Raw genomic sequence first — 24,913 nt, 5'->3', positions numbered from 1 at the left:
TCAGGCTTCAGTATGTTAAAAACAGGATGATGGATCCTAACATTGGCTTCACCGGGACCCTTAACTTCTCATTAAACTACTAGATGCCTGCTGGGACTCTTTAGGTATCTTATTGGACCACCTGACCATAACAGCTAAGAAGTCTTAACACACTCTAGCTAAAGCTCATCAGGAATAGGAAATAAATGTTGCCATCACTGTAATAGCATTACAGAACTGAACCTAAAGCTAAACTATTATAGGCTCTGGTGCGTCACTTCTAGTTCCTAGACATTGCAATTCAGCATCTGACAAAGAGGACTTTAGCCAGTGAAAACTTACGTAATAATAATGTAAGATGTTTGAGAACACTTATTTCAATTTAGCAAGAGGTGTATTTTGTATTTTATTGTATCTTTGTTTATTATTGTTGCTTTAAAACAGCTTGTACGAACAGATGCAATTATATGGCTGGCTGGCTGGCTGGCTGCCTGCCTGCCTCTGTTTTTAAATTTCATACTAAAACATTAGAAAAGACAAGGTGCATCACTGGTAGGCAAGCATATATGCAATAAATTTCAGTAGAGTTTAAAATCCTTGCATATAGATAAGATCAGGGATTTGATACAAACTGAGTGGAAGAGAAGGCTCTTTTTGTACAAATTATAAAATTAGTTTGGTCACCATATAGTCACCGTCTCTCTAAACTACCTGAGCTTTGACCTTGAAATTTATTCCTCTGGTAGCTATAGAGCAGGCATAGGCAAACTCAGCCCTTCAGATGTTTTGGGACTACAACTCCCATCATCCCTAGCTAACAGAACCAGTGGTCAGGGATGATGGGAGTTGTAGTCCCAAAACATCTGGAGGGCCGAGTTTGCCTATGCTTGCTATAGAGGGTTGGAACACATGTGATTACCCTTCCTGACCATAGACACAGATCTCTTCTCCAGAAGTAGGGTGTCTCATAATGCTGTTAATATTGTACTCTTTCTCTCAGTAGAGATAATACTAATGCAAATATCTTAACACTGCCCCTCAGAAACTTATTAGCCAGCAATGATTTTCATATGTGAAGTAGGGGAGATCTATAGTCAGCTTCTGACATTGACCTAGTTACTGTTTTGTAACTGTCATTAAGATTTTGTTGGGCTTCTCATTTCTATTCCATCTTCAGCAGTGTTTTTCCTAATTTTGTCATTAGAAGTTTGATGATAGAACTCTACCAGTTCTGTCCTTAAGATGTGTTTTCATCAGGATTGCATATTATCAGAAGGCATCTGAAGGCGGCCCTGTTTAGGGAAGATTTTATTATTTGATGAATCATTGTATTTTAATATTTTGCTGGAAGCCGCCCAGAGGAAGCAGCCAGATGGGCGGGGTATAAATAAATTATTATTATTATTATTATTATTATTATTATTATTATTATTATTTGATTAGACAAATTTCTTTTGACAATTAAAACCAATTTTAACTATAAACTGTGAATTAAAATGATAGCTGAAATGTGGTGCTTCAACACCACAGCCTAGTGCAGCTTGTAAATATTTATGGGGAAACATTGGATTTACAATATTTTATATCCTGCTGTTAACAGTAATAATAAAAATAAAAATACAATAAGAAAATCACAAAGGCACAACTCTTCAGGATCCTTCCCACAGGATAGTCCAACTGAAGCAGAAATAGACATCTGGTGTTATCTTTGTCTGCCTCTCTCATAGTTCCTTCCCAGAGGACAGCTGGTGGTAGATGATCATGGGAGGGGACAGCCTAGTTGAAGCAGGTTCTGTTATATTCTCTTTGACCACCCAGCGGTCCATATTCAAATCATAGTTATTTTACATTTTAAAAGATGTACATAAATTGATATGGTCTTGTTTCATGCCACTTTACACTCCCTATGTATAGAGATAATATCAGTCAGTGCAAGAAAAAGTCTCAGTGAAGCTGGCTCAGAATATTCAGCTGTCACAAGCTGGGAAGTATGAACTCCCATTAAAATGTGTGGCAATTATATGAAGACAGCTACAGAAATCATAGTTCTCCTGGATTAATACTAATATATGTATCATATTCCTACAAGGAATTGCATAATTTTAATGACAGTAAATTCTGGAAGGCTTTAGAATAACCTTGATAAGTTTGCCTTGAAGATTGTCCTATCTGAAGCCCAGTCTTTCAGTTGTTTACTAGCATACCTTGCCCACACTTACCTAGGTAAGTTATTTGTGATTCGAAAGACAGAGAACTTTTTTTTAAAAATCTGCCTGGTCACCTGGAAGCAGTCTTTGTCAAAGGCAGCCAGATCACTGGCTTTTCAATAGCTTATCACTAGAATTTTCAGAGGGTTAGCCATGTTGGCTTGCTGGAGCAAAAACAATGCAGACTAACTAATGTATTATGTCATAAGCTTTTGTGGATTACCATTCACTTCTCTAGTCCACAAAAGCTTGTGCCCTACTACATTTTTTAGTCTCTAAGGTGCTGCAAGACACTGTTCCCTACCAGCTGAAGAAATTTGCTTATGGTAAAATTTGTTAAAAGGTTAAATCTGAACCTGAACCTGCTTCACTTGTCTGACTTGAAATTTGTTTTTGGTCTACATAAATTGGCTAAGTGGGAAAGTTTTGAGAGAGTTGGTAAAGTGTGCCCCAAGTGTTTGGTTTTAAGCTGGTTCTTAGCAGTTCTTGGGTAGATTCTTATAGCTGCTAGACCTTTTGGAATGTCTAAGTGCCATTTACTAACTTTGTGAAAAGGATAATGTATTCGTCTAAAAGCTAATACCTATCTTTTTTTGTTTCAAATATCATCTTCACCAGAGCCTACTATAATTATACTCTCTGAGGTCTTGTTCTCTTCCCAGATTTTACTAAGGGAAGTATTGGGAGCAAGAGTCAGGATTGTACACTCCCTCCCCTGTCCATCTTACCATGGGAGAAGCGAATGAACCCAGAAAGGTGTTTGGCCATTCATTTGTCTCCATGATGAGAGGAGCAGTGGGAGGAAGCAGATGAGTCGAAGGCCCACTCCCAACCTCTTCTCTGAAGGGTGTAATAACATCTAAATAGGGCCTAAAACTAAAGTTACCCAAATCTCCTTGTAACTCACATTATTCTGAACTTTTCTTTTGATTTTTCTGAGGCTTTAACAGAGTATTTGTAAATAGTTTGCAGCCATTTTAACCCAAGCTGCCATTTTAACCCATGGCAGTTTAGTTCACTGAGTGGATTAGTTGGGCTCGAGTGTTTTTCAGTATGTATATTTTTGTATGTATATTCAGCAGCTGGGGTGTTAGTCTAATTCATGATTTAATACTGCAGGTGTCTTAACATTTTAAATACTTTCAGAAATGAGCATTTCTTTTTAAAAAAAATCTATAAAACAATTAAGTTTTCATTTTTGCTTATGCTTTTTCGCAATGTGCAAGCATGGCCCACTGCAAACATAACTCTCCCCATCTTATCTTAACTAGCTCCAAATACAAAAGATTTGGATGTTTTTCTTCGAAAGCAAGAGTCTGGCTTTGGCTTCCGTGTTCTTGGAGGAGATGGTCCAGATCAGTCAGTGAGTAAAGACATTAGCTGTTGTAAATCCTATTTGTCCTTAATATTGTCTTCACTAATCCACAGATATAAAGTAACTAATTTATTAGTTTCTCAGTTGCAATTTGTTTATGCCACTGATAGAATATTTTGCTCTTTTTCATGTTAGTGTAACTGTGCTTGAACAGAATTTTTACAGAAGTTCTGATAATCAGTGGCTAAAATTTAAAAAGAAATACTTTTACCTATGGCTTGATTCGTTGATAGGGAACTCATTAAACCTCTGAAGATGATTTGGGGTGAGAACTATTGGCTTTCTCCATATGAAAGCCATCAAATTTCCAGGCCCTAAAGTCTTGCACACATTTTTTATCGAAGCAATCAGAAGAAGGGTATCTATACCACTGTGTGTAAAAGACTTCTGGAAGGAGTTTTATCATTTACCAATCACAAAGCAGAAGATAGCTTTTCAAGTAAAACTTAACAGTGAAATTGAGAAAACAATGCAGTCCTCACTGAGGCGATATTTATCAACTTTAGCAATAGATGAGAGACAATATGAACAGACATGCTAAGGTCAAATTTGAATAAGGCGAAATTAATTTATCCAGGCAGACAACTGCCAATAAGTACATAATATATTTAACGATTAGCATGTTGTTTATTTATCTGCAAAAGCCAATTTTCTTTGAAAATATATATTTAAAAATTATCATTGCAAAAGCTGTGTCTTGATTAGATTACAGTACCAATACAACTAACAGCTACACTGAAAATGTGATGGGTTTAAATTTCAGATGGCTTGTGAAGTCTTGAAGGGCCAAATTGCATGATTCATTTAAAGGCCTGTTTGTTGGCAATCCACATCTCCCAGTAAAGTTGAATTTATGCATATACTTGTAGTGAAGTCATTATGTTTCACACTGCCCCTTTCCTCACAAGTGGCAACCAATGGAGCTGGAGCAGGGAAATGCTGAGTGGAAGGACATCATCTGTATGCTTTAGCTAAACTTTACCAGGCTTGGCCCTTTTTATTTGACAAATTCTGAAGCATTCCTTGTTTCCTCTAGTTGGACACCCCTGCTCTTGTTCTGCATGGGAACACCCAAACGTGCTTATTGTTGGGCTGCTTCCTACATTAGGGCCAGGATCCATAGAGCCCAGTACGTGAGCAGAAATAACTTCAGTGCGTTTGTGTGGGAGGAGTTGGGGTTGTTTGTTTTCTGAATGCATGTCCTCCACGTTGCATTAGACACTGGTCTGGAAGGTCTCCTGATGCTCAGGAACAGTTTTGCATTGGGTGTAAGGAGCTGCAGTGGGAAAGGGAAGCTAGAAAATCCATAATGCACCCACAGAACACCCCACATGATCCTTCTTCAGTATAAAAATACCCTTCTGCATCGGAAAGGGTGACTACAATGTTTCATCCTGTCATTTCTAGGGTTGTAAGTGGTGATAAAGGCAAGTAAGCAGAGCTGTGAATCAAAACTCCCATTGATCAAGTTTGTTTGTTTTTAGTTTGACATACTCTGCCACATCCCATGGGATTAAGCGTAGATAACTGAGTTAAAACCGTAGTACTCCCCAATTGTAGTGACTGGACCACCATGTCTTTCCCTATCCATAGCCACTATCTAAGCTAACTTAGCTTAAAGCACGTTAACAGTTTCTGAAAGCTTCAAGACTCAGTCTTTTCAGGGAAAAGGTATTCCATAATGGAGATGCAGCAACTGTGAACATCTCTACGTGTTCTTGAAGTCTTGATGGTACATAGATTGTAAAATTGAATGGGTATTCTAGGCTGAGGTCTTGATAGTTCATTCTTACATTATCTAAGACTCTAATGCACTAGTGTAACGTGCTTAGAGTGACACATCCCAGACAGAAAGTAGGTTGTTGCATTTTGCACCAGCTGATGCTTCTGTGCTTCAAGGCAGCCATAGAGGACATAGTTTTGCAATGCGAGATACAGATGTTACTTTTCCTGGTGCTTTCATTTTTGTTAAAACTGATTACACACGCATTCACTCTTAAGTGTTGTGGGAACATGGGATTTTGGGGTGAACCCAGAACAATTAAATATTGTGATGTATGTGCATTCCTTATCCTGCATAACTATTCTGCTTTGCTGCTAGATCTACATTGGAGCCATCATCCCACTGGGTGCGGCAGAAAAAGATGGTAGACTCCGTGCTGCTGATGAGCTGGTATGCATTGATGGTATCCTGGTCAAAGGGAAATCACACAAGCAGGTTCTGGATTTAATGACTAGTGCTGCACGAAATGGCCAGGTGCTGCTGACTGTCCGCAGAAAGATCTTCTTTGGCGGTATGTGCCACATCTGTCAAGCCTGTCTGTTGCACTTGGTATTGCCTCCTGTCCTGGCAGTGATTTAGTGCCAAAGTGTGTTTCCATGTCTCTTACAGGGATGATCCACTCTTCTTATGATCAATTTTATGTAATTTATGAGAAAGAAATCAAAGTGATGAAGTAAAAACGACCATGTATCGATGTAAGATACTAATAGATTCTTAATGCTTCAGAATTAATACCACAATTGAGGTTTTAAAGAAATTCATACTCAGGGTTTTTTTAAGTAGTCCCACATTAGCTTTCAGTATAGAAATATGATATATTTAATATTGATTCGCTTTTGGGAAAGCTTCACATCATTTAAGAGACTGGTAGTAGGGCTTGCTGAACTAGCCTGAGTGGGAATTGCATTCCTCTAGTCAGCTTCCAGCCTGTTTTTTAAAAAGACCTCCCATGAGAAGCTCACTTATTTCTTTGCCTACCCAGCCATTCTTGTATCTGGTACATTAGAAGTATTGCTGAATATTGCTATATGCAATGTGTATGCATTCGAATCTTTTTTTTTTTAAAAAAAGAAATCCAGTTGATGGAGGTGGCTAGGAATGCCAGCAATTTGCCATGTGGACTGTTGCCTTCCTTATGGCAACGGTATTTTTTTCTTACTGGTGGTGATGGTGGCAGTTACTATTATGTTGTTGCAACTGGTATTATGGCTCTGGATGAGGGTCATGGCTTAGAACAGAAACAGAAGGCTGAGCTCCCACTGAATTCACAACTAGAAGTCATTGGAGGTTGGGAGTGGTATGGTTAGCAGGATCAGCTCATGTTGTCCATCGTCATGGGCCAGTCCTTCCTTCAGCATTATGCAAAAGTTGGGTTTTCAGCAGCATCTTGCTGATTCCTGCCCTCCCAACTCCGAATACCTGGAAGCTGTTAATGTATTAATATTATGATATGTTTTGATTCCCGTTATGACACAAGTCAGCAATAAGAGAAGGAAAAGAAAGATGACAGGCAGCTTCTCTGTCTCCTGTTTAGAATGAAGATGTGTTAAGTAACAAACAGGTTTATATTGTACCTGGTAGCTGCTCTCAGCCTCTCTTATAGAATGAGAAGATCAGTTTGACTGAGAATGTGGGGAGGCCATCTGAAAAGTATGAGTGGATTGACCAAAGAAAAGCACTTTTTATCTTTGAACCTCAGCCTGTATGACCAGCCTAGATTTTGACAGTGCTGCATGTACTTTACAGTACTGGTGCTTATTGTTTCAGTGAGATTACTTAAAGAAAAAGAAATCTTAAGTTGCTCATGAATGGGACCCATTCAAAAGGCACAATAATTTGCTGGCAGTTCCCTTGTTTCCAGGACTCAGGGGCACATGAGATCATTGTTCTTACAAAGATTACATTTCTGGAGAGCACTTTATGCAATATCAGCCCTGATTATGATTTTCCGAATGAATAAAAAATTGTTTAAAATAACCTCTTGGCATTCTCTGTGCTAAAAACTGGGGCAATGCCTACTATAGTATGTTTACAAGCACAGTTTGGTGTTGATTTAAACATGGAGAAACACTTCTAAACACATAATTAATGTTTATATTGTTAGTTGTAACATAGCATGTGTTCTTTAATTGTTTAATGATCTGAAATATTAATGTGTTGGGGTGCACTTTTGAATCCATTTTTTGCTTTTAGCTGCTCTGCACATATCTTTTCAATTTATTGGTTGCATGTAAATGTTGTTAATACATCTAGCTACATACTGAGCATCATCCCTGATTCATTCCTCTGTCTATTTCTGTGGTATTCAATAGGAGATAAACAACTAGAAGAAGAATCATCACCCCAAGTTCCCATTTCCTCGCAGAACAGCTCTCCTAGGCTAAACCGAGTAGAGCTACACACCAAGCAATTCCCAGAAGCCTATGATGTTGTGCTGCAACGGAAGGAGAATGAAGGATTTGGCTTTGTGATTCTTACCTCGAAAAACAAGCCACCACCTGGTGGTAAGTACTAAAAAATTGGTTGTCTGCCTTGCTTATCAAGGGAGTTGGGCTGGAGTTGCATCCTTCCATTGTCTGAACCATTTAACATTTACTCCCCAAATAATTTAAGGCTTTACCTCAAGAGTGGGGAACTTCTGGCCTAGAGGCTGAGTGCAACCCTCCAAGCCTTTTTATATGGCCCTTGAGACTCTATGCCCCATCTCCTCCCCAGACTTACCCCCTCTTTCTAGACCACATCCCTCACCAGCCCTGCATTGCACCTTCCTAGCCTGTTTTTGCTTTGCCTGTAATGTGTCCCTGGACCATGATAAGGTCTGAATGGAGGATGGGGAAGCAGCCAAAGTGGCATACAAAGGTGTAATTTGCAGTCATTGCTGTGCTCACTTTTGCTTCTGACGCCACCCACCACTGACCTGCAGCTGCCAGAAGGTTGTCCTAAAGGGAATATGGCCCTCAAGCTGAAGAAGGTTTCCCACTCCTTCCTTACCTAAAAACAATGGGTGGATGGGTAGGAAGCCCTCAGCAGTTTCTCAAGTTTGTAAAAGGGCCCATGAGTCAAAACATGTTGGCAACCCCTGTTCTGTAGCATACACAGCCTAAGAGTTGTTTCCTCTGAAGTAATACATTCGTTGTGTTTGTACAACCAGTGCTGTCAACTGGAAAGAAATAACGGTATAACTGTTGTCATCTATGCTGTGGTAATATCCATAACTGACTATTTCGTGTTGCGTTAGGGGCTACCCCTTGAAGGTATCTCCGAAACTTCATTTTGTACAAAAACAAGCAGCTGGCCTTGTTGTCTGACCCTGGTTATTCAGAGCATATCTTCCTAGCTTTAAGAAAAAGCTGTACTAGTTTCTTGTGTCTTTCTGGGCTTAATTTGAGGTGCTTATCAGGGCCCCTGTTGCATGGGACTGAGGTATCCCAAGGAGTTCCCCCTTCTTTATGGTAATTTGGTAAGGCTCTTTTTCTTGCATCTCAGTTTACTGAGTTAATCCATGTGGTGACCTATGATCTGGCCTTTTCTGTTGTGGCACCTGATTTTGGAATGCCTTCTCTGGGGGCAGTCTCCTAAAACCAATCCCGATGAATATTCTTTATCAGGTGAAAACATTTTAATTGCTTAGGCCCATGGCATTTTAACTTGGAAATGTTTAATCAGTTTGCTGTTCTTAGTATTGTTTTAGCCTGCTGGCTGTTTTTATCCATCTCAAAACCCTATGTAAATTAAATGCAGTCTCAGAAAGCTAGTTGTGCCTCGGACATAGATTTGTGGCATATATAATATAGATGGAAGATTTTTGCAATGTTTCTTTTTTGGGGGGGAAAGCATAGTGTGTTGCATTTAACAACAAATATGACTTAACTCTGGAAAATCAATCAAGCTGGAGTCCATGTGTGCAATAGTGGATTTGTATCCTTACTTGACACTTGAACAAAGATACTCTTGTCAGTAAAACTAACTGTATATATCTTTACATGTTGGATATGTTTAGACTTGATCAGATCAGATCTGATGTATAGTGAATGTGAAGAGTTTCACCTGTTTTATTAATATTAAGCTTCTGTTAAAGGCAAAAGAGTAGGTAAGCCTCGCATTTTCTGGTCAAATGTCAACCAAAAATACATTTAGAAACCTTATTCTTCTAGTACCAAAACAATAAAATGTTCATTTCATGTTCATTAAGAATATATTCAAAAACAAATTCTCAGCTATATTCTCCTGAACACCTTCAGATTTTCCCTACCTCATATGAATAACTACGACAAAAAATTCTATATATTTCCCAGAATATTGTTTTAGTAATATTTGTTCATAAAATTAAAACAAAATACAGATAATTAAATTGCAGATTTGTTTAAACTCATCCAATTTCTTTTTTGAAAAATGTTCATTTCTGGATTCCTTTTGGGTACATTGACCATAAATCCTACTCTGTTATTTTCTCAATAGCTGTTCTTTTGGTTGCTGTTAATGGAGTGATTTTTTAAAGTGTGAGAGAGGGAAAGAGACACTTAGGATTATTTTCATAGTTGACTCTTTCCCCACTTAGTTGCACAGAAAAAAGGCAAGAATATGATGGTTATTTTCAGATTGTTTTCTCTTGAGACTATGCTTTTAAAAATGACTTGTATGTAAACTGTTTTCTCACAGTACACTTCATGAAGTAGCAAGGAGCAGTGTAAAAAATAGCTATTGCAATGGTACTAGGTCAGTACTTGGAGAGTCATCCTCTTTTTTAAAAGGCAGTTGCTATGGAAACTATTAGAACTGGAGCTGTCACCCTCTGATGCTGTTGAGTTGATTATGTGCCCTGTGTTAGAAATATGAAATACTATTTTCATGCTGCCTAATCAGTGCTTAGACCACATCAGAAAGGAAATTGTTTTTGATAACTAAGCCATTTTTTCTGTGTAATCCTGATGCTGCATAATGCAAAACATTCTTGTTCCCCCCTGTAAAAAAAACCAAAACCAAAACCCAGACCCAGACCCAATGGAAGTAGTATCGTTTGGCACAGAAAATGGGGAGCTTTGGTAGAAAGTTCTGGAAGATAATGAACATTTTTTTCAGCATCATAAAGACAATAATAGCAGGCCTAGGGTTTGTGGAATACTTTAAAAGTATTGTTCGTTTCATTACAATTTGCACTTTGATACTTTTTTACAATTGAAAGTTAGCCCACTCTGTGTTACCTTCAGTTAAAAGTCTTAACAGTAGTAGCGATTTTGCAATGTGTAGTATGTTTATATTGACACATTATTGTTTCATTTATAGCCACAATATGACATTAATTAGATTAAAATTGAGAAGAAATTAAAAAAAACATGGTAGACATCAAATAGAGTTAAAAACTAGAAGCCAGATCTGTCATCTTCTTTGTGACAGCCATTTCATTAATTACAAGCCTGAATAAGATAATCTCAAATTGCTGGTGTCTTTCTGAAACTGCATGAGATTTACTGTCATAGTTTGAAATGCCATTTGGTAATTTTGCTAAGTACAGCTCAGCACACCTCTGTCCCATCTGTTTCCTTCATGTGATGCATAGTTTAGAATAAAGCATCAGTTCTATACAAAGCAGTTCAGACTTCCAGCTACCACGCAAGGTTTGGAGTGATTCTAGTTTACTTGGTATGTAAGATGTCACCCAGGGTGCTAACAACATGTGTGGAAAAAAGCAGCAGGCATAAAAAATTGATGGATACTTGGGATCTTGGGAATGGAATCATAACAAAAACTGCCTATATGTGCAGTGTTGTGTGAGCAGCTAATCACAGAGGGAATATGAGCAGCTGCAAGGATCTAGGCAGAATTCAGTCTCTTTCTGCTTTAGACCTTCAGGGTTTCAGAAAAGTAAAATAATGGCAGAATAAACAGATGCATGTAGATTTAATAATTTCCCCCCACAGACCTATAAGCTGAGCAGGAGGGCACCTCAGAATCACTTGATGATATATTACAAAATAATTGGAGAGCTAATAAGATCACCCCCAAAAAACTGGAGAATAGTAAATAATAGTTAAGCGGTTAAAGGGAAGATCTAGTAAGATAAAGTTGCCAGACAGGAGATTTCAAATTCAATGGGCAGTTTCCCTATTTCCACCACACGGCAGTGGGAATCTTGCTCCCCTTTGTGTAGCTGACCAACAAGTGAATAAGAAAAGAGAACCTTACTTCATTCAATGGCAAGCCTTATTCAAGTTTTATATCTAGGGGGAAACATAGCACTGTATAGACCCCCATGAGTGGGGCGGCCCAGAGATGTTGCATCTTAAATATTATTATGAGGTCTTGGAATTAAAACAATTGACTTGAATTATTAAAGACTCAATGGATATCCCCTGGGTTCAGTTGGAACTGGGCCCTTTTGAACCAGCCCTACGTGCATTCCCCTTCCTGTGCCCGACATGGTTGCAGCTAAGAAAGCTTTTGAACCCCTTTCTAAAAGCAACCTTTAACATGGGGAAGGTTTTCCATCTGTGTGAAAGACATATCTTAGTATAACTGATCAATAGGTGAAATACCAGGTGTAGAGTCGACAGATAAATTGAACTACCCAGCAGTACTTTTTTCATCCACAACAGCTGAATGAACTTCGTCACTCATTAGACCAATGAGTTCATCACAAACTGCCTTTTTCTGAAATATCAAATATCATTTAAACAACACCAACAAAACTAACCCTCTCTTTTTCATTTTTGCCCCATCTTTGCTGGTTCCCTAACCACGTGCTTAATCTGCATTTTGGGTAATACAGCACTGCCTATAACCCCAATCCTTCCAGAAGGTACAGACTTTTTAGATTCATGGTTCGTAGACTAAGCATTGTGTGCTCATGCAGTGGTTTGTGTAAATGATAATGGATAACAGTGCCCATATAACAGTGTGTAGTAGAGACATTGATATGACTTTTGTTCATTCTTCAGTGATTCCGCATAAAATTGGGCGTGTCATTGAAGGGAGTCCAGCTGATCACTGTGGAAAACTGAAAGTGGGAGATAGAATTTCAGCAGTGAATGGCCAGTCAATCGTAGACCTCTCACATGAAAACATTGTGCAGTTAATCAAAGATGCAGGGAACACTGTCACACTCACTGTTGTTGCTGAAGAAGGTAAGAATGTTATTGTTGTACTTTCTAGATACAATAAGATTCAGCTGCCACATGGTCACAATCTGGATCTTTTCAGCTGCTTTCAGTATTACCTACAGTCATACCTCATGTTACGGACGCTTCAGGTTATGTGTTTTCAGGTTGCAGACTGTGGGAAACCCGGAAGTACTGGAACGGGTCACTTCCAGTTTTTGCCACATGCGCAGAAGCACTAAATCACGCTTGTGCAGAAGCACCAAATTGCGCATGCGCAGACGTGGCATTTCAGGGTGTCAACACTGCGGGTTGCAGACGTGCCTCCATCATGGATTACGTCCACAACCCAAGGTTCCACTGTATCTGAATGAATTGAATGGGTTTGGGATTGAAGGGTCATGTATTCTACTGGTTTCATTCCTATCTGGACAGTCAGTTCCAGAAAGTGGTATGAAAGAACTTCTGATGGTCCCTGTGGCATGTCCTGCAGGGTTCTTTATTGTCCCCAGTGCTGTTCAACATCTACATGAAGCTGCTTAATTAAATATTTTGGGGATTTGCATTGAGATGTCATTAGCAGACCGGTGACACCTAGCTCCCTTTCTCCTTTTCTTCAGAATGGGATGGGACAGTGGAGATACTGAATCATAGTCCAGAGTCAGTAATGAACTGGATCAGGGTCATCAAAGTGTAACTCAATCCAACTAAGACAGAGGTCTTTTTGTAGGTGGTGTAGGCCAGGGAGGTGGTGATCAACCTGTTTTAGATGGAGTTGCACTTCGTGCTCCTACCCAGACCAGTATTACATGTAGACTCAGGTAGCATCTGTGGCATGCATATGTCGCAGTTCTTAAACGGTCATACTAGTTGTCAGTCCATTTTGGGGCAAAGGACTTGACCATTACCTAAAAAGCATCTAGCAGTTTGGAGACTGATTGACTGGAGCTTTCTATCCCATGAGTCTTCCCAAACCTTATTATCTCCGTTGAAGGCCCTCCTCTAACCCCACCACCACCATTTTGAAATTAGATGGGTTGTGGTTGCTTGCACTTGAAATTTCCCCACCAAAGAAACTTGCCTTTGCATCTGGCAAAATTTTCATTTACCCAGACATTAGCCAAGTCCTTACAAAATGAGTGAAAATCAGGGCAAGGAAGATTTTAAAGTACTACATGGGTAAGTAGGAGGGGGGAAAGAACCACCTATCTGCTGTCAGTCCCCACCAAGTAACTTTTATCCCTCTAGCAGAGGCTACTTCATAGAGTCCAACTTTGGGGGAGGGGGTAGAGAATGAGGTAAGAATAGGGCTGTGTTTTTAATTTTTTCCCATCTCACTTTGCAGGGATTGGGTGGCAATCTCCTCCTGTCACATCTAACTTCTCCCTTCAAACCAGCCAGGCTGATGCAAAATACTGTACATCAAAACAACCTAGTCCTCTAAGTAACAAAATGACTTTTTATTATTCTGAAATCCCATCTGCTGATGTAGCATTGTCCCCATATAGTATTTTCCCTACACAAACAGCTCAGTATAAATATGTAAAATCTAATCACTTGAAAAGAAGCTCTTCTCTAGCTCAGTTTGCTGGTATGCTTTTTTCCAGACTACTGCCTGTGCATGTAATTAAACTTGCTATTGATATTTTGCCAGAAAGATGGCTTTCTACAATATTGAATAATAATCACCTAAAACCAACCTGCCACAATATTGATTCCACTGATTTCACATGTTATGACTTGTGACAGAATATCAAAGACATAATTTATCTACTTGTCAAGGCTTTTATACTTACAACATCCATTATTTTCAAGGAAATGCTTTCACATTTCCCCCCACTCCCAATTTCATTTTTTTTAGATTAAAGGAGAGAGAATGGTTACTCAGTGAAGATGACATTGAGATTCTTCTTGTTATTGTTACTGCCCTTCATCCTAAGGCCCCCAGGGCAGGTTACTACAATTTAAAATACAACATTAAAAACAGTTTAAAACAACTCATGGTACTCTCTTTTGTCTTTCGGTTTGAATCTTTGCCACCACAATCTGCTATTTTCTCTAAATGCTTGAGAAGTGAGCCAACTGCAGAAATTTAGAGATGTACCCAATTTTCTGTTCCCTGGAGTTTTGCAGATAAAATTGAAGGTAAAATGAGGACCCAAGAATACATAAAGGGAAAAAAAATAACTGATTGCAAAATAAAGACTAGGCAGTCGGACATCTACGTGGTTCAGAGGATGCTTTCTTGTGGGTTACATAAGTTAATGATTTATGGAAAATTGCTTAATATAAAGTTGAGTTCAGGTAGGTGTACTTGAAATATGTCCAAGCATCCAGATCACAAAATATTTGGTGGTTACAACTATATCACTGAGGAAGGAGCTAGTGTTCATGCCAGTGTGGTTACAGAGCAGAATTGAAGAAGCTATTAGGCTTCTTTCAAAAAATAGAAGTTTTGTCCAAATGAAAAGAAAAGTGAACTCAAACTTTTGTGGGGTGGTGAGTACAAACAAACAGTAAGGGATGCTGGGGGTGGGGAAATGAGTGCATTGCTGAAAACATTACGACCAATGGCAAGAGGCTCTTTAAATACATCCATAGTAGACTGTCTAGGGTAGGCTTGCCGTATGTCTGAAAATCCCAGACATGTCTTCTTTGGGGGGGCCTACATCCCCATTGGGGGGGTTGTATTTTATAGGAAATACCTGGGTTTGTGGGGAGCTTTATTTTATTTTATTTTAAAACTGTGCCCCAGAAGTGGAAGCGTTCGCTTTGGCCGGAGGTGAACGTGACGAGGCCCACATGCTACCAGCGTCACTACCAGGCCTGCGTGGCTCTTTCCCAGCCTGGGCTGGCAGCAGCCACTAAGGAAGCCACCACCACTGCTGCTTCCCCTTCCTGCTCCATTTGGGCCACCTGCAGCCCAAAGTCTGTGAGTAGTGCCAGGGCTGGGAGCGCTAGAGTGAGGGACTCAGGACGAGAGCTGGGACTGGGGTTACTAGAACCCAGCAAGTGCTTGGAGCTGGCCCTCTGCCTCTTCCCTGTTGGGGGATTAGCGCAATCAGCTGAGGCAGACGGCGGTGGCCCTGCTAGCAATCTCACAAATAAAAAAGCTCAAAATTTTCCAAAAAAGAAAAAAAGCTAAATAGCTTTTGTTTAGCTGCTGGTCACCTGGATTTTTACTTCTTGAAATATGGCAACCCTAGTCCAAGGAGGTGGTTAGGCCTTTGGATGTCAAGAGATTCAAATGTGTGCTAAAGGAGGATAAATAGATTTCAGAGAAGCTGAATGAATTCTTTGCATCTCTCTTTTCAGGAAAGGAATCTAAGGAACAGAGGCAAATAGTTGTGTCAAGATATGAAGTTTTAGGCCTAATGGACAAAATAAAAACTGACAAGTCACCAGGTCCAGATGGCAGCAGTCAGAGAGTTCTCAAAGAACTCAACTGTGAAATGGTTGATCTTCTAAACAAAAATAAGTAGCTTGTCCCTAAGATCAGACTCCATACCTGAAAAATGCAAACTAGCCAACATAACACCAATTTTAAAAACTGAATCCAGGGAGATCCTGTAAATTATAGGCAGGTTAAGTTAACATCTGTCTTGGGAAAACTGGCAGAAAGTATTGTTAAGGATTAAATAACAAAGCATATAGAAGAACAAGGCTTGCTGAAGCAGAGTCCCATATCACATATCACAAACCTATTAGAGTTTTTTGAGAGTGCCAACAAGCATTAGTGAAATGGTTAACATAGTGCAGGCATCCCCAACCTTCAGCCCTCCAAATGTTTTGGAGGGAGATTCCCATCATCCCTGACCACTGGTCCTGTTAGTTAGGGATCATGGGAGTTGTAGGCCAAAACATCTGGAGGGCCGCAGGTTGGGGATGCCTGACGTAGTGTATTTCAGTTTTCAAAACACTTTTGACAAGGTAGTTCACCAAAGATTCCTAAGTAAGCATAGCAGCCATGGAATAAGAGGACCTTGTGGATCAGGAATTGGTTCAGTAGTAGGAATAAATTGCTGGAGTGGAGGGTGCACTTGTGCACGGGTCCTGCTACAGTGAGAACAGGATGCTGAACCAGATGGGCCATTGTCCTGATACAGCAGGCTCTTCTTACGTTCTGTTTCATAAGGATGATCTACACCTCCATCCATTAACTGATCAGCAGGACTATAATCAAAGAAAGAAAAGCAGCTTTTGAACCTGCATCACCATAGCATACTAACTACTACTGGCTTTGCTTTTCCCTGTTGTTTCCATTAGTTGAAACATCCTAAACTAGAAATTAAAAACCCACTATGAAACTCTTTTTAGCGTCTAGAAATGCCAACTTTTAACTTTCTCTGTTTTTTTGTTCCCGTAGTCTCTTTAATTTAAAGAAAAACAAATTGTGCTTCATGCTCCACAAAGCATTATGTTAGCATTTTGCTCAAAACAGAAGCTTGTCAGCCCCAGTCATGTAGAAAGTAGAAATGCAGGCGGAAGAGGATGAGCAGTGGAGAGGGGAATGAGTACAGACAGATGGCCTTTTCCCTACCTGTGCTTATTAATTAAAACTCTTGAGTGTAAAACAGGAGAAAATGTTGACATTTGTCTTTATGGGGGCGGGGATATTCAAGGCATTTCATAGTAATAAGGCCAAGCAATTCTGTGCTGAACTCTACAGGGTTTTCTTGCATGGCTGGGGAAATGGAACCTAATGTAGAAATCTGTGTTAAGGAATAGTGTTAAGGGCATTAATCTTACCACAAGGTATTGCAGATGTGAATGAATTTGCATTAAAGGAGGGAAAGCATTAACTCGGCACACCTAGTGTCATTAGACTAAAAGTTATCCAAGCCTTTTTGCTTCTTCCAAGATTTACCAGTTCATACTGGGCTAAAATCTGTTCTTTAAGGTTTTTCACTGAGGGAGATTGTTTTGTTAGTATATGCTTTGTTCCTTTCTGAGTGGCGCCTTATGTTTCAGAAAGCATTTGTTTTTGTAAGTGTGGCTGGGCTTACTGTGAGCGTCTAATCCAGGGAAATTAATCCAGATGTTGCTGGATTCCAGTGCCCATCATCCCTAGCCATTTGCCATGCTGTCTGGGGCTGATGGGAGTTGGAATCCAACAACATTTGGAGGGTTTTGCCGCCCCTCATCTAATCAATGTGTATGCTGTGTTGGAGGCAGAGGCACCAGTAAGGCCTTATTCAGACAATTCTGCTAAGATTCAAAATTTGGTCTTGTGTCTGTACCATTTGGAGGCAGCCTGATCTGCTTTGGATCCACTCTGCAGTTCCGTTTTGATTCATCATCCATGTCCAAATCAGATCTGTTAAAACTGAATCTATTTTGTCTCCATTTAATATAATGTGGAATTTTAAGAACTGCTGCAACTTATTTTATTCCTTTTCACATAAGTAATTGAAATTTGCAGACAAGCCCCTCAGAGTCCTTAAGCCTGCCAATAGTCAAGCAGATCCATCCAGGGGTTTTCATGTAGGGAAGTGCGCAGATCGCTCCTGCGCATGCACAAAGCGGCAAATCCGGAAGTAAACACTTCCAGGTTTGCCGTGTTCATAACCTGAAAAAACGCAACGTGAAGCAAACGCAACTCGAGGTATGACTGTAAATAACCTTTTGTCACCATTTTTTCAGCCTGGGAAGAAGAGTGGTCTGTCAAACTGCAGATAACTCAATAAAGAACCTTATCAGTTCCTTGGCAGTTCACAGACACCTTTCATCCTTCCTTCCAACTGAAGATATATGAGCAATTATACTTCCAATTAAATTGAATTCCAAGTCTTCTTTGTGTTATTCAGTTCACTTTGTAAATAATAAAGGATGCGGAAGAGTCAGCTGTAAGTTTCCATCATAAACCTTCTGCAAAATAGAGCTTTCCTCCCTCTTTCCTTTTTTTACAGAGACAGTTCCGTTTGATGTTATATTCTATATTTATAATCCAATTTCTTCCAACCTTGCTTGTACAAATATAATTTGGACTAACATTCAGAGGAGGGTTGCCGAATCATAAATGTAGAGAAGAAAACTTTAAATAAATAAACCATAGGCTCCCTCCCTGCACCGTCTTTTGCACCGAATGAAGTCTTATCTCAAGTGCAAACCTTAAAGTCCTTGCAGTTAGTTTGTTCCACAGTTTGTGATCTCATCTCTTCTAGCACATGTCTGTACTTTGGTCCAATTAAGCTCTAATTAACAGGAGAACCTCTGCTTCCTAATGGCAGCATTGGAGGGTTTTCGGCAGGCAAAGTGCTTTTATACTCAGTGCCTCCTTGCTCCTTGCATTCCATGCCGGAGCGAGAGCCAGGTACCAAGATGAACTGCAAGTGAAGCCTGTTCACCTTGTCCCTGGGGGTAATTTGCAATGATAATTACCCTCAATCTTCTTGTTTTTCCTTCGCCAACAATCTCCCACTGTTGTGCGGGTTGCCTTCATTAAGGCAGAGCAGAACTAGAAGCCACAAAAGTAGTATATTTGGCATATTTTTTCCTTTTTTAAATAGTGTCATTATGTGCAGGGTACTTCTAATCTCTCTCTTCTGTCTTGATCAGAGCATCGTGGTCCCCCATCAGGAACAAACTCTGCCAAGCAGAGTCCAGCCCTACAGCATCGGCCAATGGGAACAGTGCCAGCCAGCTCTTTGTCTACTGACAGGTACAAATACTTTTGTTTTTTTCTTATTTTTAGGCCACTTAGAAAAAAGGGAGGCAAGAAGGTAACTCTTTTTGTCTTTTCTATCTATGGTCAAAACAAGTTAATTTTCTGGGACGCTTTCTTAACTCAGGAATTGATCTAGTCCCAGTGCAGAGGACTTGTTCTCATCTGGTTTCTTGAGGGTTATGTTTACACCAAGGGTGGGGAACCTTTTTTGCTCCAGGAGACACAGATCCCAGCATCATGTGCCAAATGAATTGGGCATGAATTAGCACTGGAAAAACATGCCCTGCTATGTAAAATATCAAGTACCATATTTTTCTGAATATCGGACGCCCCCTTGTATAAGACCCCCCTATTTTGGGGGACTCAATTTTAGAGAAATGGGGGGAAATGGCCCAAAGTTGTTGAGCCTCTCCCCCCACACAGCTGTGGGCAGGAACACTCCATAGATGGTTTCCCGCGCCCAGCAGCATCGGGGGAAGTTGCACTCCCAGAAGCGCAACCTCCCCTGATACCGCCGCGCACAGGAAACGACCCAGGGAGCACCCCCTGCACGCAGCAGCATTGGGGTTAGTTACATTCCTGCCAATGAGCTGGCTGGTGGCACGCAGCTTCTCTTCCCCCCCATGTAGCTGCGGGCAGGAAACACCCCCCAGATCGCTCCCCACTCGCTGCGGCATCGGGGGAAGCCGCGCTCCCGCCAGTGAGCTGGCTGGCAGCATGCTGCTCCCCCTCCCCATGCCACTATCCATGTATTGGACGACCCCAGTTTTTTGACATGAATTTTGAGTCAAAAAACCTCATCCGATACACGGAAAGATACGGTATGAATGTTGCTTCATGCTTGTTTTTCTTCATTGGGTGGGTTATGCCTAGGAAAGCAGGGAAACTCATGAAAGTCTTCTGGGTCAGCCATATAACCCAAGACACCTCCTCTAGTTCTTTTCCTGCCCAGGGTGGAGCTTTTTCTTCCAGTTATTCCTCTTCAGTCTCTGCAGACTGCCCCCCACATTGCTTCTCTGAATCAAACTCTCCCCTTTGTTCAAAATCATTGTCAGTCTCCCTCCCCACAACTTTATATTTTAAAGAAAACCTCTTCTCCCCCCCCCCCGCCCAGCCCCCTTTCTGGCTTTGCTTTTTCTGTTGTCTTTCCTCCCTTCCCCAGGGCTCTGTTTAGAAGGCAGGCAAAAGCTGCAATAAAAAAAGACAACAGTATGTTAGGATTGTTAAGCAGAACACTATTGTCACTAAGAAACCTCCAACATGGCCAGTTGGAGACTTTCAGGAACCATTCGGTTTCAGCACCTCCCTACATTGGTTGCATGTTCCTGTTTTCAGCAGGGAACAGGATCACTCACTGTAGGCAGCAGGATTTAATCTCCATTCATCAACCCATGAGTGGAGATTAAAGGCTGGTGTAAGATTAGGGACATAAAAGGGAAGGGGGGGGACCCTCAAAAGGCTTTGCAAGACTCCCTCTCCCTCCTGCTCTAAGTCCCCATCTCACTCTGATCTTAAAGGGAGCATTTTGCAAGCAAAGGCAAAGCATGGAAAAACTCTTCCCCACCCCCTTCAAAGCACTGCAGAGAATCAGTATTGCCAAAGCCACTGTCCTGCCAGCTGATGACGCCATGGATGCTCTCCAGTTTTCATCCAGAGCTATTTCAGATTTCAGCAGTGGCATGTAGGACATGATTACATTGTCACTGAAGACCACAATTGTTGTTGTTGGTATCCATTTGCCTTGAGAGATATATGACAATAATAATAATAATAATGGTGTTAGTTTATTCAGCTCCAGCCCTTGAGCTGATATGGCTCATCTTGCCTTGAGCCCAGCAGAGTTTAATCCCAGTCCGCAAATGAAAGGATGAAGCAGGTATGGTGCTACATTGCTATGCTTTATTTCTAAGCTATGCTGAGAGCATACAAACATACATCTTGCCTCTGTGAGAGCAGAGAGCAACTCCAACAAAGAAACGACAGAACAAAGAAACAGGAAACCAGTGAACGTCACATCCAGTCTCCCTTTCCCGTGAGAATCCAACAGTAACTGAACTGTGGAATGAAAACATAGTCCCATGACTACCAGCTGCTGCTCAGTGAGGGAAACAGAAACCAACAAGTAGTAGTAGTAGTAATAATAATAATAATAATAATGACATCAACCCTGCCCATCTGACTGGGTTGCCCCAGTTTATATAAATAAACAAACATCCCTCTGCTTCCTTTAATTTCAGGAGTGCTATGGAAGCTGATACTGGAAAAGAACAATGCAACAGTTTCAAGCACTTCTCGTCATCGGAAGGTGTTTCATCTGTCACAGGGAGCAAACTATCTCAGGTATAAACTCTTCTCTGGACAACAGCTCTGTTAAACTGGTATCTATTGTTTGAGGCCTGCTCAACAGAGGCCGAAACTTCCCATAGCAAATATAGGGATAGGTAAGACTTTGTGTCACAGTCACTGCAGTGGATATTCTACAAATGCTATAAAAGCAGCAAAATTCATGAAACTCCTTGCTTTGAACTCCAAGGACTGGTTCAAATCTAACAAGAACTTTTTGGCAGAAGTGTTCAACAGTGGAACAGACTCCCTTGGTAGATTGTGAACTCTCCTTCCTTGGAGGTTCTTAAGCAGAGGTTGCATGGTCATCTGTCATGAATGCTTTAGTTGAGATTCCTACGTTGCAAGGGGTTGGACTAGATTAATCTCGGAGTCCCTTCCAACTCTACGATTCTGTTATTCTATGTTACCATCACTTCTAACTTTATAAATGTCAAGTGCTTCATGTACTGTATTGGAGCTTGGAAATTAAAGAGGCAGCAGCCACATTTTGTGCAGAACGTAATTCCACGTAGTTGATTGGAATATTTAAAGTGCAGGAACTCCACTGGTGGTTTTGAGGGTGGAGATGGGCTAATTTGGAAGCAGACCCCATAGAATGTATTGTTCTGAATTCAGGAGCCACCTGGTGGCTGCCATGTGCAATGTCTGTAGCAGTGCAATACACTGACCGTACCAGAGTTCACCAATCTTCATAGGTTTTGGGGCACATTTGGAAACCTGACAAACTGCCATGGGCACCATAAACACATATGAACAGCCACCCTGCAGCTGTGCATCCCACAATTATGCATGACCACATTTAACAAAATGTAGTGTTTAAAAATAAACCACAACTTGCAGAAGAATTCCTCTAGCATTACAGTAAGGCTCAGGTGCTTCATAAGACAATACAGGACTAGGACAACATGGGACATGTTTGCTGGTCCTAGGCACTCCATCCTCCACATCAGGATTTGGGCCTGAAAAAACAAGCAAAAGTGTGGGTGCATGGGTGGTAAGTTGTAAGAAAGCACAATTTGTGACATTGCACAGCATCATTTATGTTAAACTGTCAACCTTAGCTTTTCATTTCTCAGCTTTGTAGAGCTTGAGCCAACATGAGACAGTCTGAACTCTGGTCTTAAACTAGCAAGGTTTTTAAAATCTTCAGGTGACTCGAATCAATATGAAGTGGGAAATTGGGATATTTTTGGAAGATCTAGTAGTCTGTTTAAGGATGGAGTGCTATGCTTTACATAAAGCTTGCTGGGTTACATCTGTGGTAGAAGCCTTGGCTACTTTTGATAAAGAACTTAAAATGTCACTGCAACTTCAGTTTATCCCTAACTGGTTAAGCTAGAATAGTTGTATTTCCAGGGACTCATAATAATTTTCTCACTAAATCCTCATACTTCTAAAAGTAACAGAAGGGGGGTGGGGGAGGCATAGCTATTACAGTTGTGCAGAGTTTCTGACCTAGAATTTGGTGCTAAAGAAATCTTTTTTCGGAACTTATGTTGGCCTTGTAAGTTTTAAAGGAAATAGAGTCTACATGTAGAATTAGTTGAGGAATTACTAAATCTGCACCAGAGGATTAGGAGAAACCCTAGAATATACGTAGGGGATATGGGGGTGAGGAGAGGGAAAGAACATTCCGTTGCACAAGCAGAAATCCTTGTGCTGACAGACTGTTCACTTAGCACTTCATTGGATTCCACCCAATATGACTAAATAAGCATTGAGCTATATTGCATATCCCTGTCAATGGCTAATGCTGGCACAAATATATGCATGCATATCAGCTAATATACAGGGCAAAACACTTTTAAATGCTACATCTGCAGCATGGAGACCAAAGTCGGGTAAGCACTTTGCAGCAGCCCCTATATGGGGGCTTGGCTCTCAGTCAAAATAAAAATCAGGATGATCTTTAGGAAAGCCACTTTTCATTTGCAATCTTATGTTAAGATCTGCCTGAGTCAACTTTTTCTCCCTGAGCTTGTACTTGAGAGATCAGGATCTGTCTTAGGCTCACTTTCTTCCCCAGTTTCTTCACTGTATGGAGAAGTAAAGAACAGAAGTGGGAGACCCCAAATTCATGATCTCACTGAGTGAAGAAATTTAAGCTTGTGCCTGAGCTCTTCCTGGGTGCATTGCTGAAGGGGTGTGTGGGTGTGGGTGTGGGTGTGTGTGTGGGTGGGTGGGTGGGTGTGTGTGTGTACGTTGCCTGATATATGAACTTCATTTCTGCTTAGATCATCCTTTGAATTTAAGAAATTGAAGCTTTCTCTAACAATATAGTAAGGAAGATCTTTCTCCAATGTGATCTAAGTCTGCTCTATGTTTTCTGCTCAGATCCCTGGATGTTATCCTGTAGAATTGGAGAGAGGTCCTCGAGGTTTTGGATTTAGCCTTCGTGGAGGAAAGGAGTATAACATGGGGTTGTTTATTCTTCGGCTTGCTGAAGATGGCCCTGCCATTAAAGATGGGAGAATTCATGTGAGTATCTAATAGGTGTTTTTTGGGGGTGGGGGTGGGCTTAATCACCTAAGATTCTTAAAGACTAAATTGGCTGACCTTGCTTGGTGTTTCAGGCCTTATTATTATTATTATTATTATTATTATTATTATTATTATTCAGAGTAAGTATTGTCATTGCCACTCTCCCTTGTTTGCATCAACTCCCAAATAGTTACCAGAGTATTTGCTGGGGCTCTTCAGCAAAGATAGCCAATGTGGCAGTCTCCAGTTGTTGGCCAGGATGGCCAATAATTAGCGATGATAGTAATTGTAGTCCAACTGCATCTGGAGGCCACTGTGTTGTCTGTCCCTACTCTAAGGGTGTACTTGTTTTTTCCAAAAATATGCCATGGGCTTTATCTCAAGTAGTGTCCCTTTCCAGAGCCCCAAACTTGAATCACATATTCATGTTTCCTGCCTTCCTCCCCCCCCCCTTTAATCTTGAATTTATACAGTTGCACCCAGACACTAATATACCTAATGGTGAATCAGTAGAAAAGGGAGACATAACCTCTGTTATCGTGAAATAATAAGTAGCTTATGTTGGCAAATGCCAAAGTAGGTGTTAAAAGCATATGAGCAAATGCATGAATTAGTGGCAAACAGAAGGGCAATGTCGACAGAGGTTGCTATATATTATTTTGGAGGATGAGCAGGTGAGTGAGCTCTTATATGACTTTGTCAGTGCTGCTTTTTCAAGAGTCTCAACCTCAACAGCCATGCCTTTCCTACTACCAAGCATATGTCCCACTTAGCATATTGGCATACTTTTTTTAACAAAGGATGTGCATCAGGAGCCTCTGAAAGTAGCTCCAGGGCACTGGAACTCCAACACACTATTCATTGGATCATACTCTCTTCTTTACACTTCTAAACAAATAAAATAAAACAAATACTTTCCATTTTATGTAAGCCCATCTGCCCAGGGTAACCTCATTGGTCACCTGGTAACACTGAGAAAAA

At 40.6% G+C, this 24,913-nt stretch overlaps 1 protein-coding gene across 4 annotated transcripts in view; it reads left to right on the top strand.

Annotated features, from left to right (window-relative positions):
- MAGI3 (membrane associated guanylate kinase, WW and PDZ domain containing 3) overlaps positions 1-24,913 on the top strand; it is a 110,509-nt gene that overhangs the window by 76,873 nt on the left and 8,723 nt on the right. For 2 of the 4 annotated variants that reach the window (XM_081009781.1, XM_081009783.1), the window contains exons 13-19: positions 3,458-3,549; positions 5,663-5,855; positions 7,660-7,848; positions 12,280-12,465; positions 18,997-19,099; positions 21,343-21,445; positions 23,786-23,929. In XM_081009781.1, the coding sequence (XP_080865907.1) occupies positions 3,458-3,549; positions 5,663-5,855; positions 7,660-7,848; positions 12,280-12,465; positions 18,997-19,099; positions 21,343-21,445; positions 23,786-23,929 (1,010 nt within the window). Of the gene's footprint in view, positions 1-3,457; positions 3,550-5,662; positions 5,856-7,656; positions 7,849-12,279; positions 12,466-18,996; positions 19,100-21,342; positions 21,446-23,785; positions 23,930-24,913 lie in introns of all 4 variants that reach the window. The other 2 variants (XM_081009780.1, XM_081009782.1) reach the window with 1 other exon arrangement.

The sequence above is a fragment of the Podarcis pityusensis genome (genome assembly GCF_964106645.2).
Source record: "Podarcis pityusensis genome assembly, chromosome: 6".
Taxonomy (NCBI): domain Eukaryota; kingdom Metazoa; phylum Chordata; class Lepidosauria; order Squamata; family Lacertidae; genus Podarcis; species Podarcis pityusensis.
The sequence above is the reverse complement of the archived record's forward strand: the minus strand, read 5'-3'. Positions and strand labels throughout refer to the sequence as shown.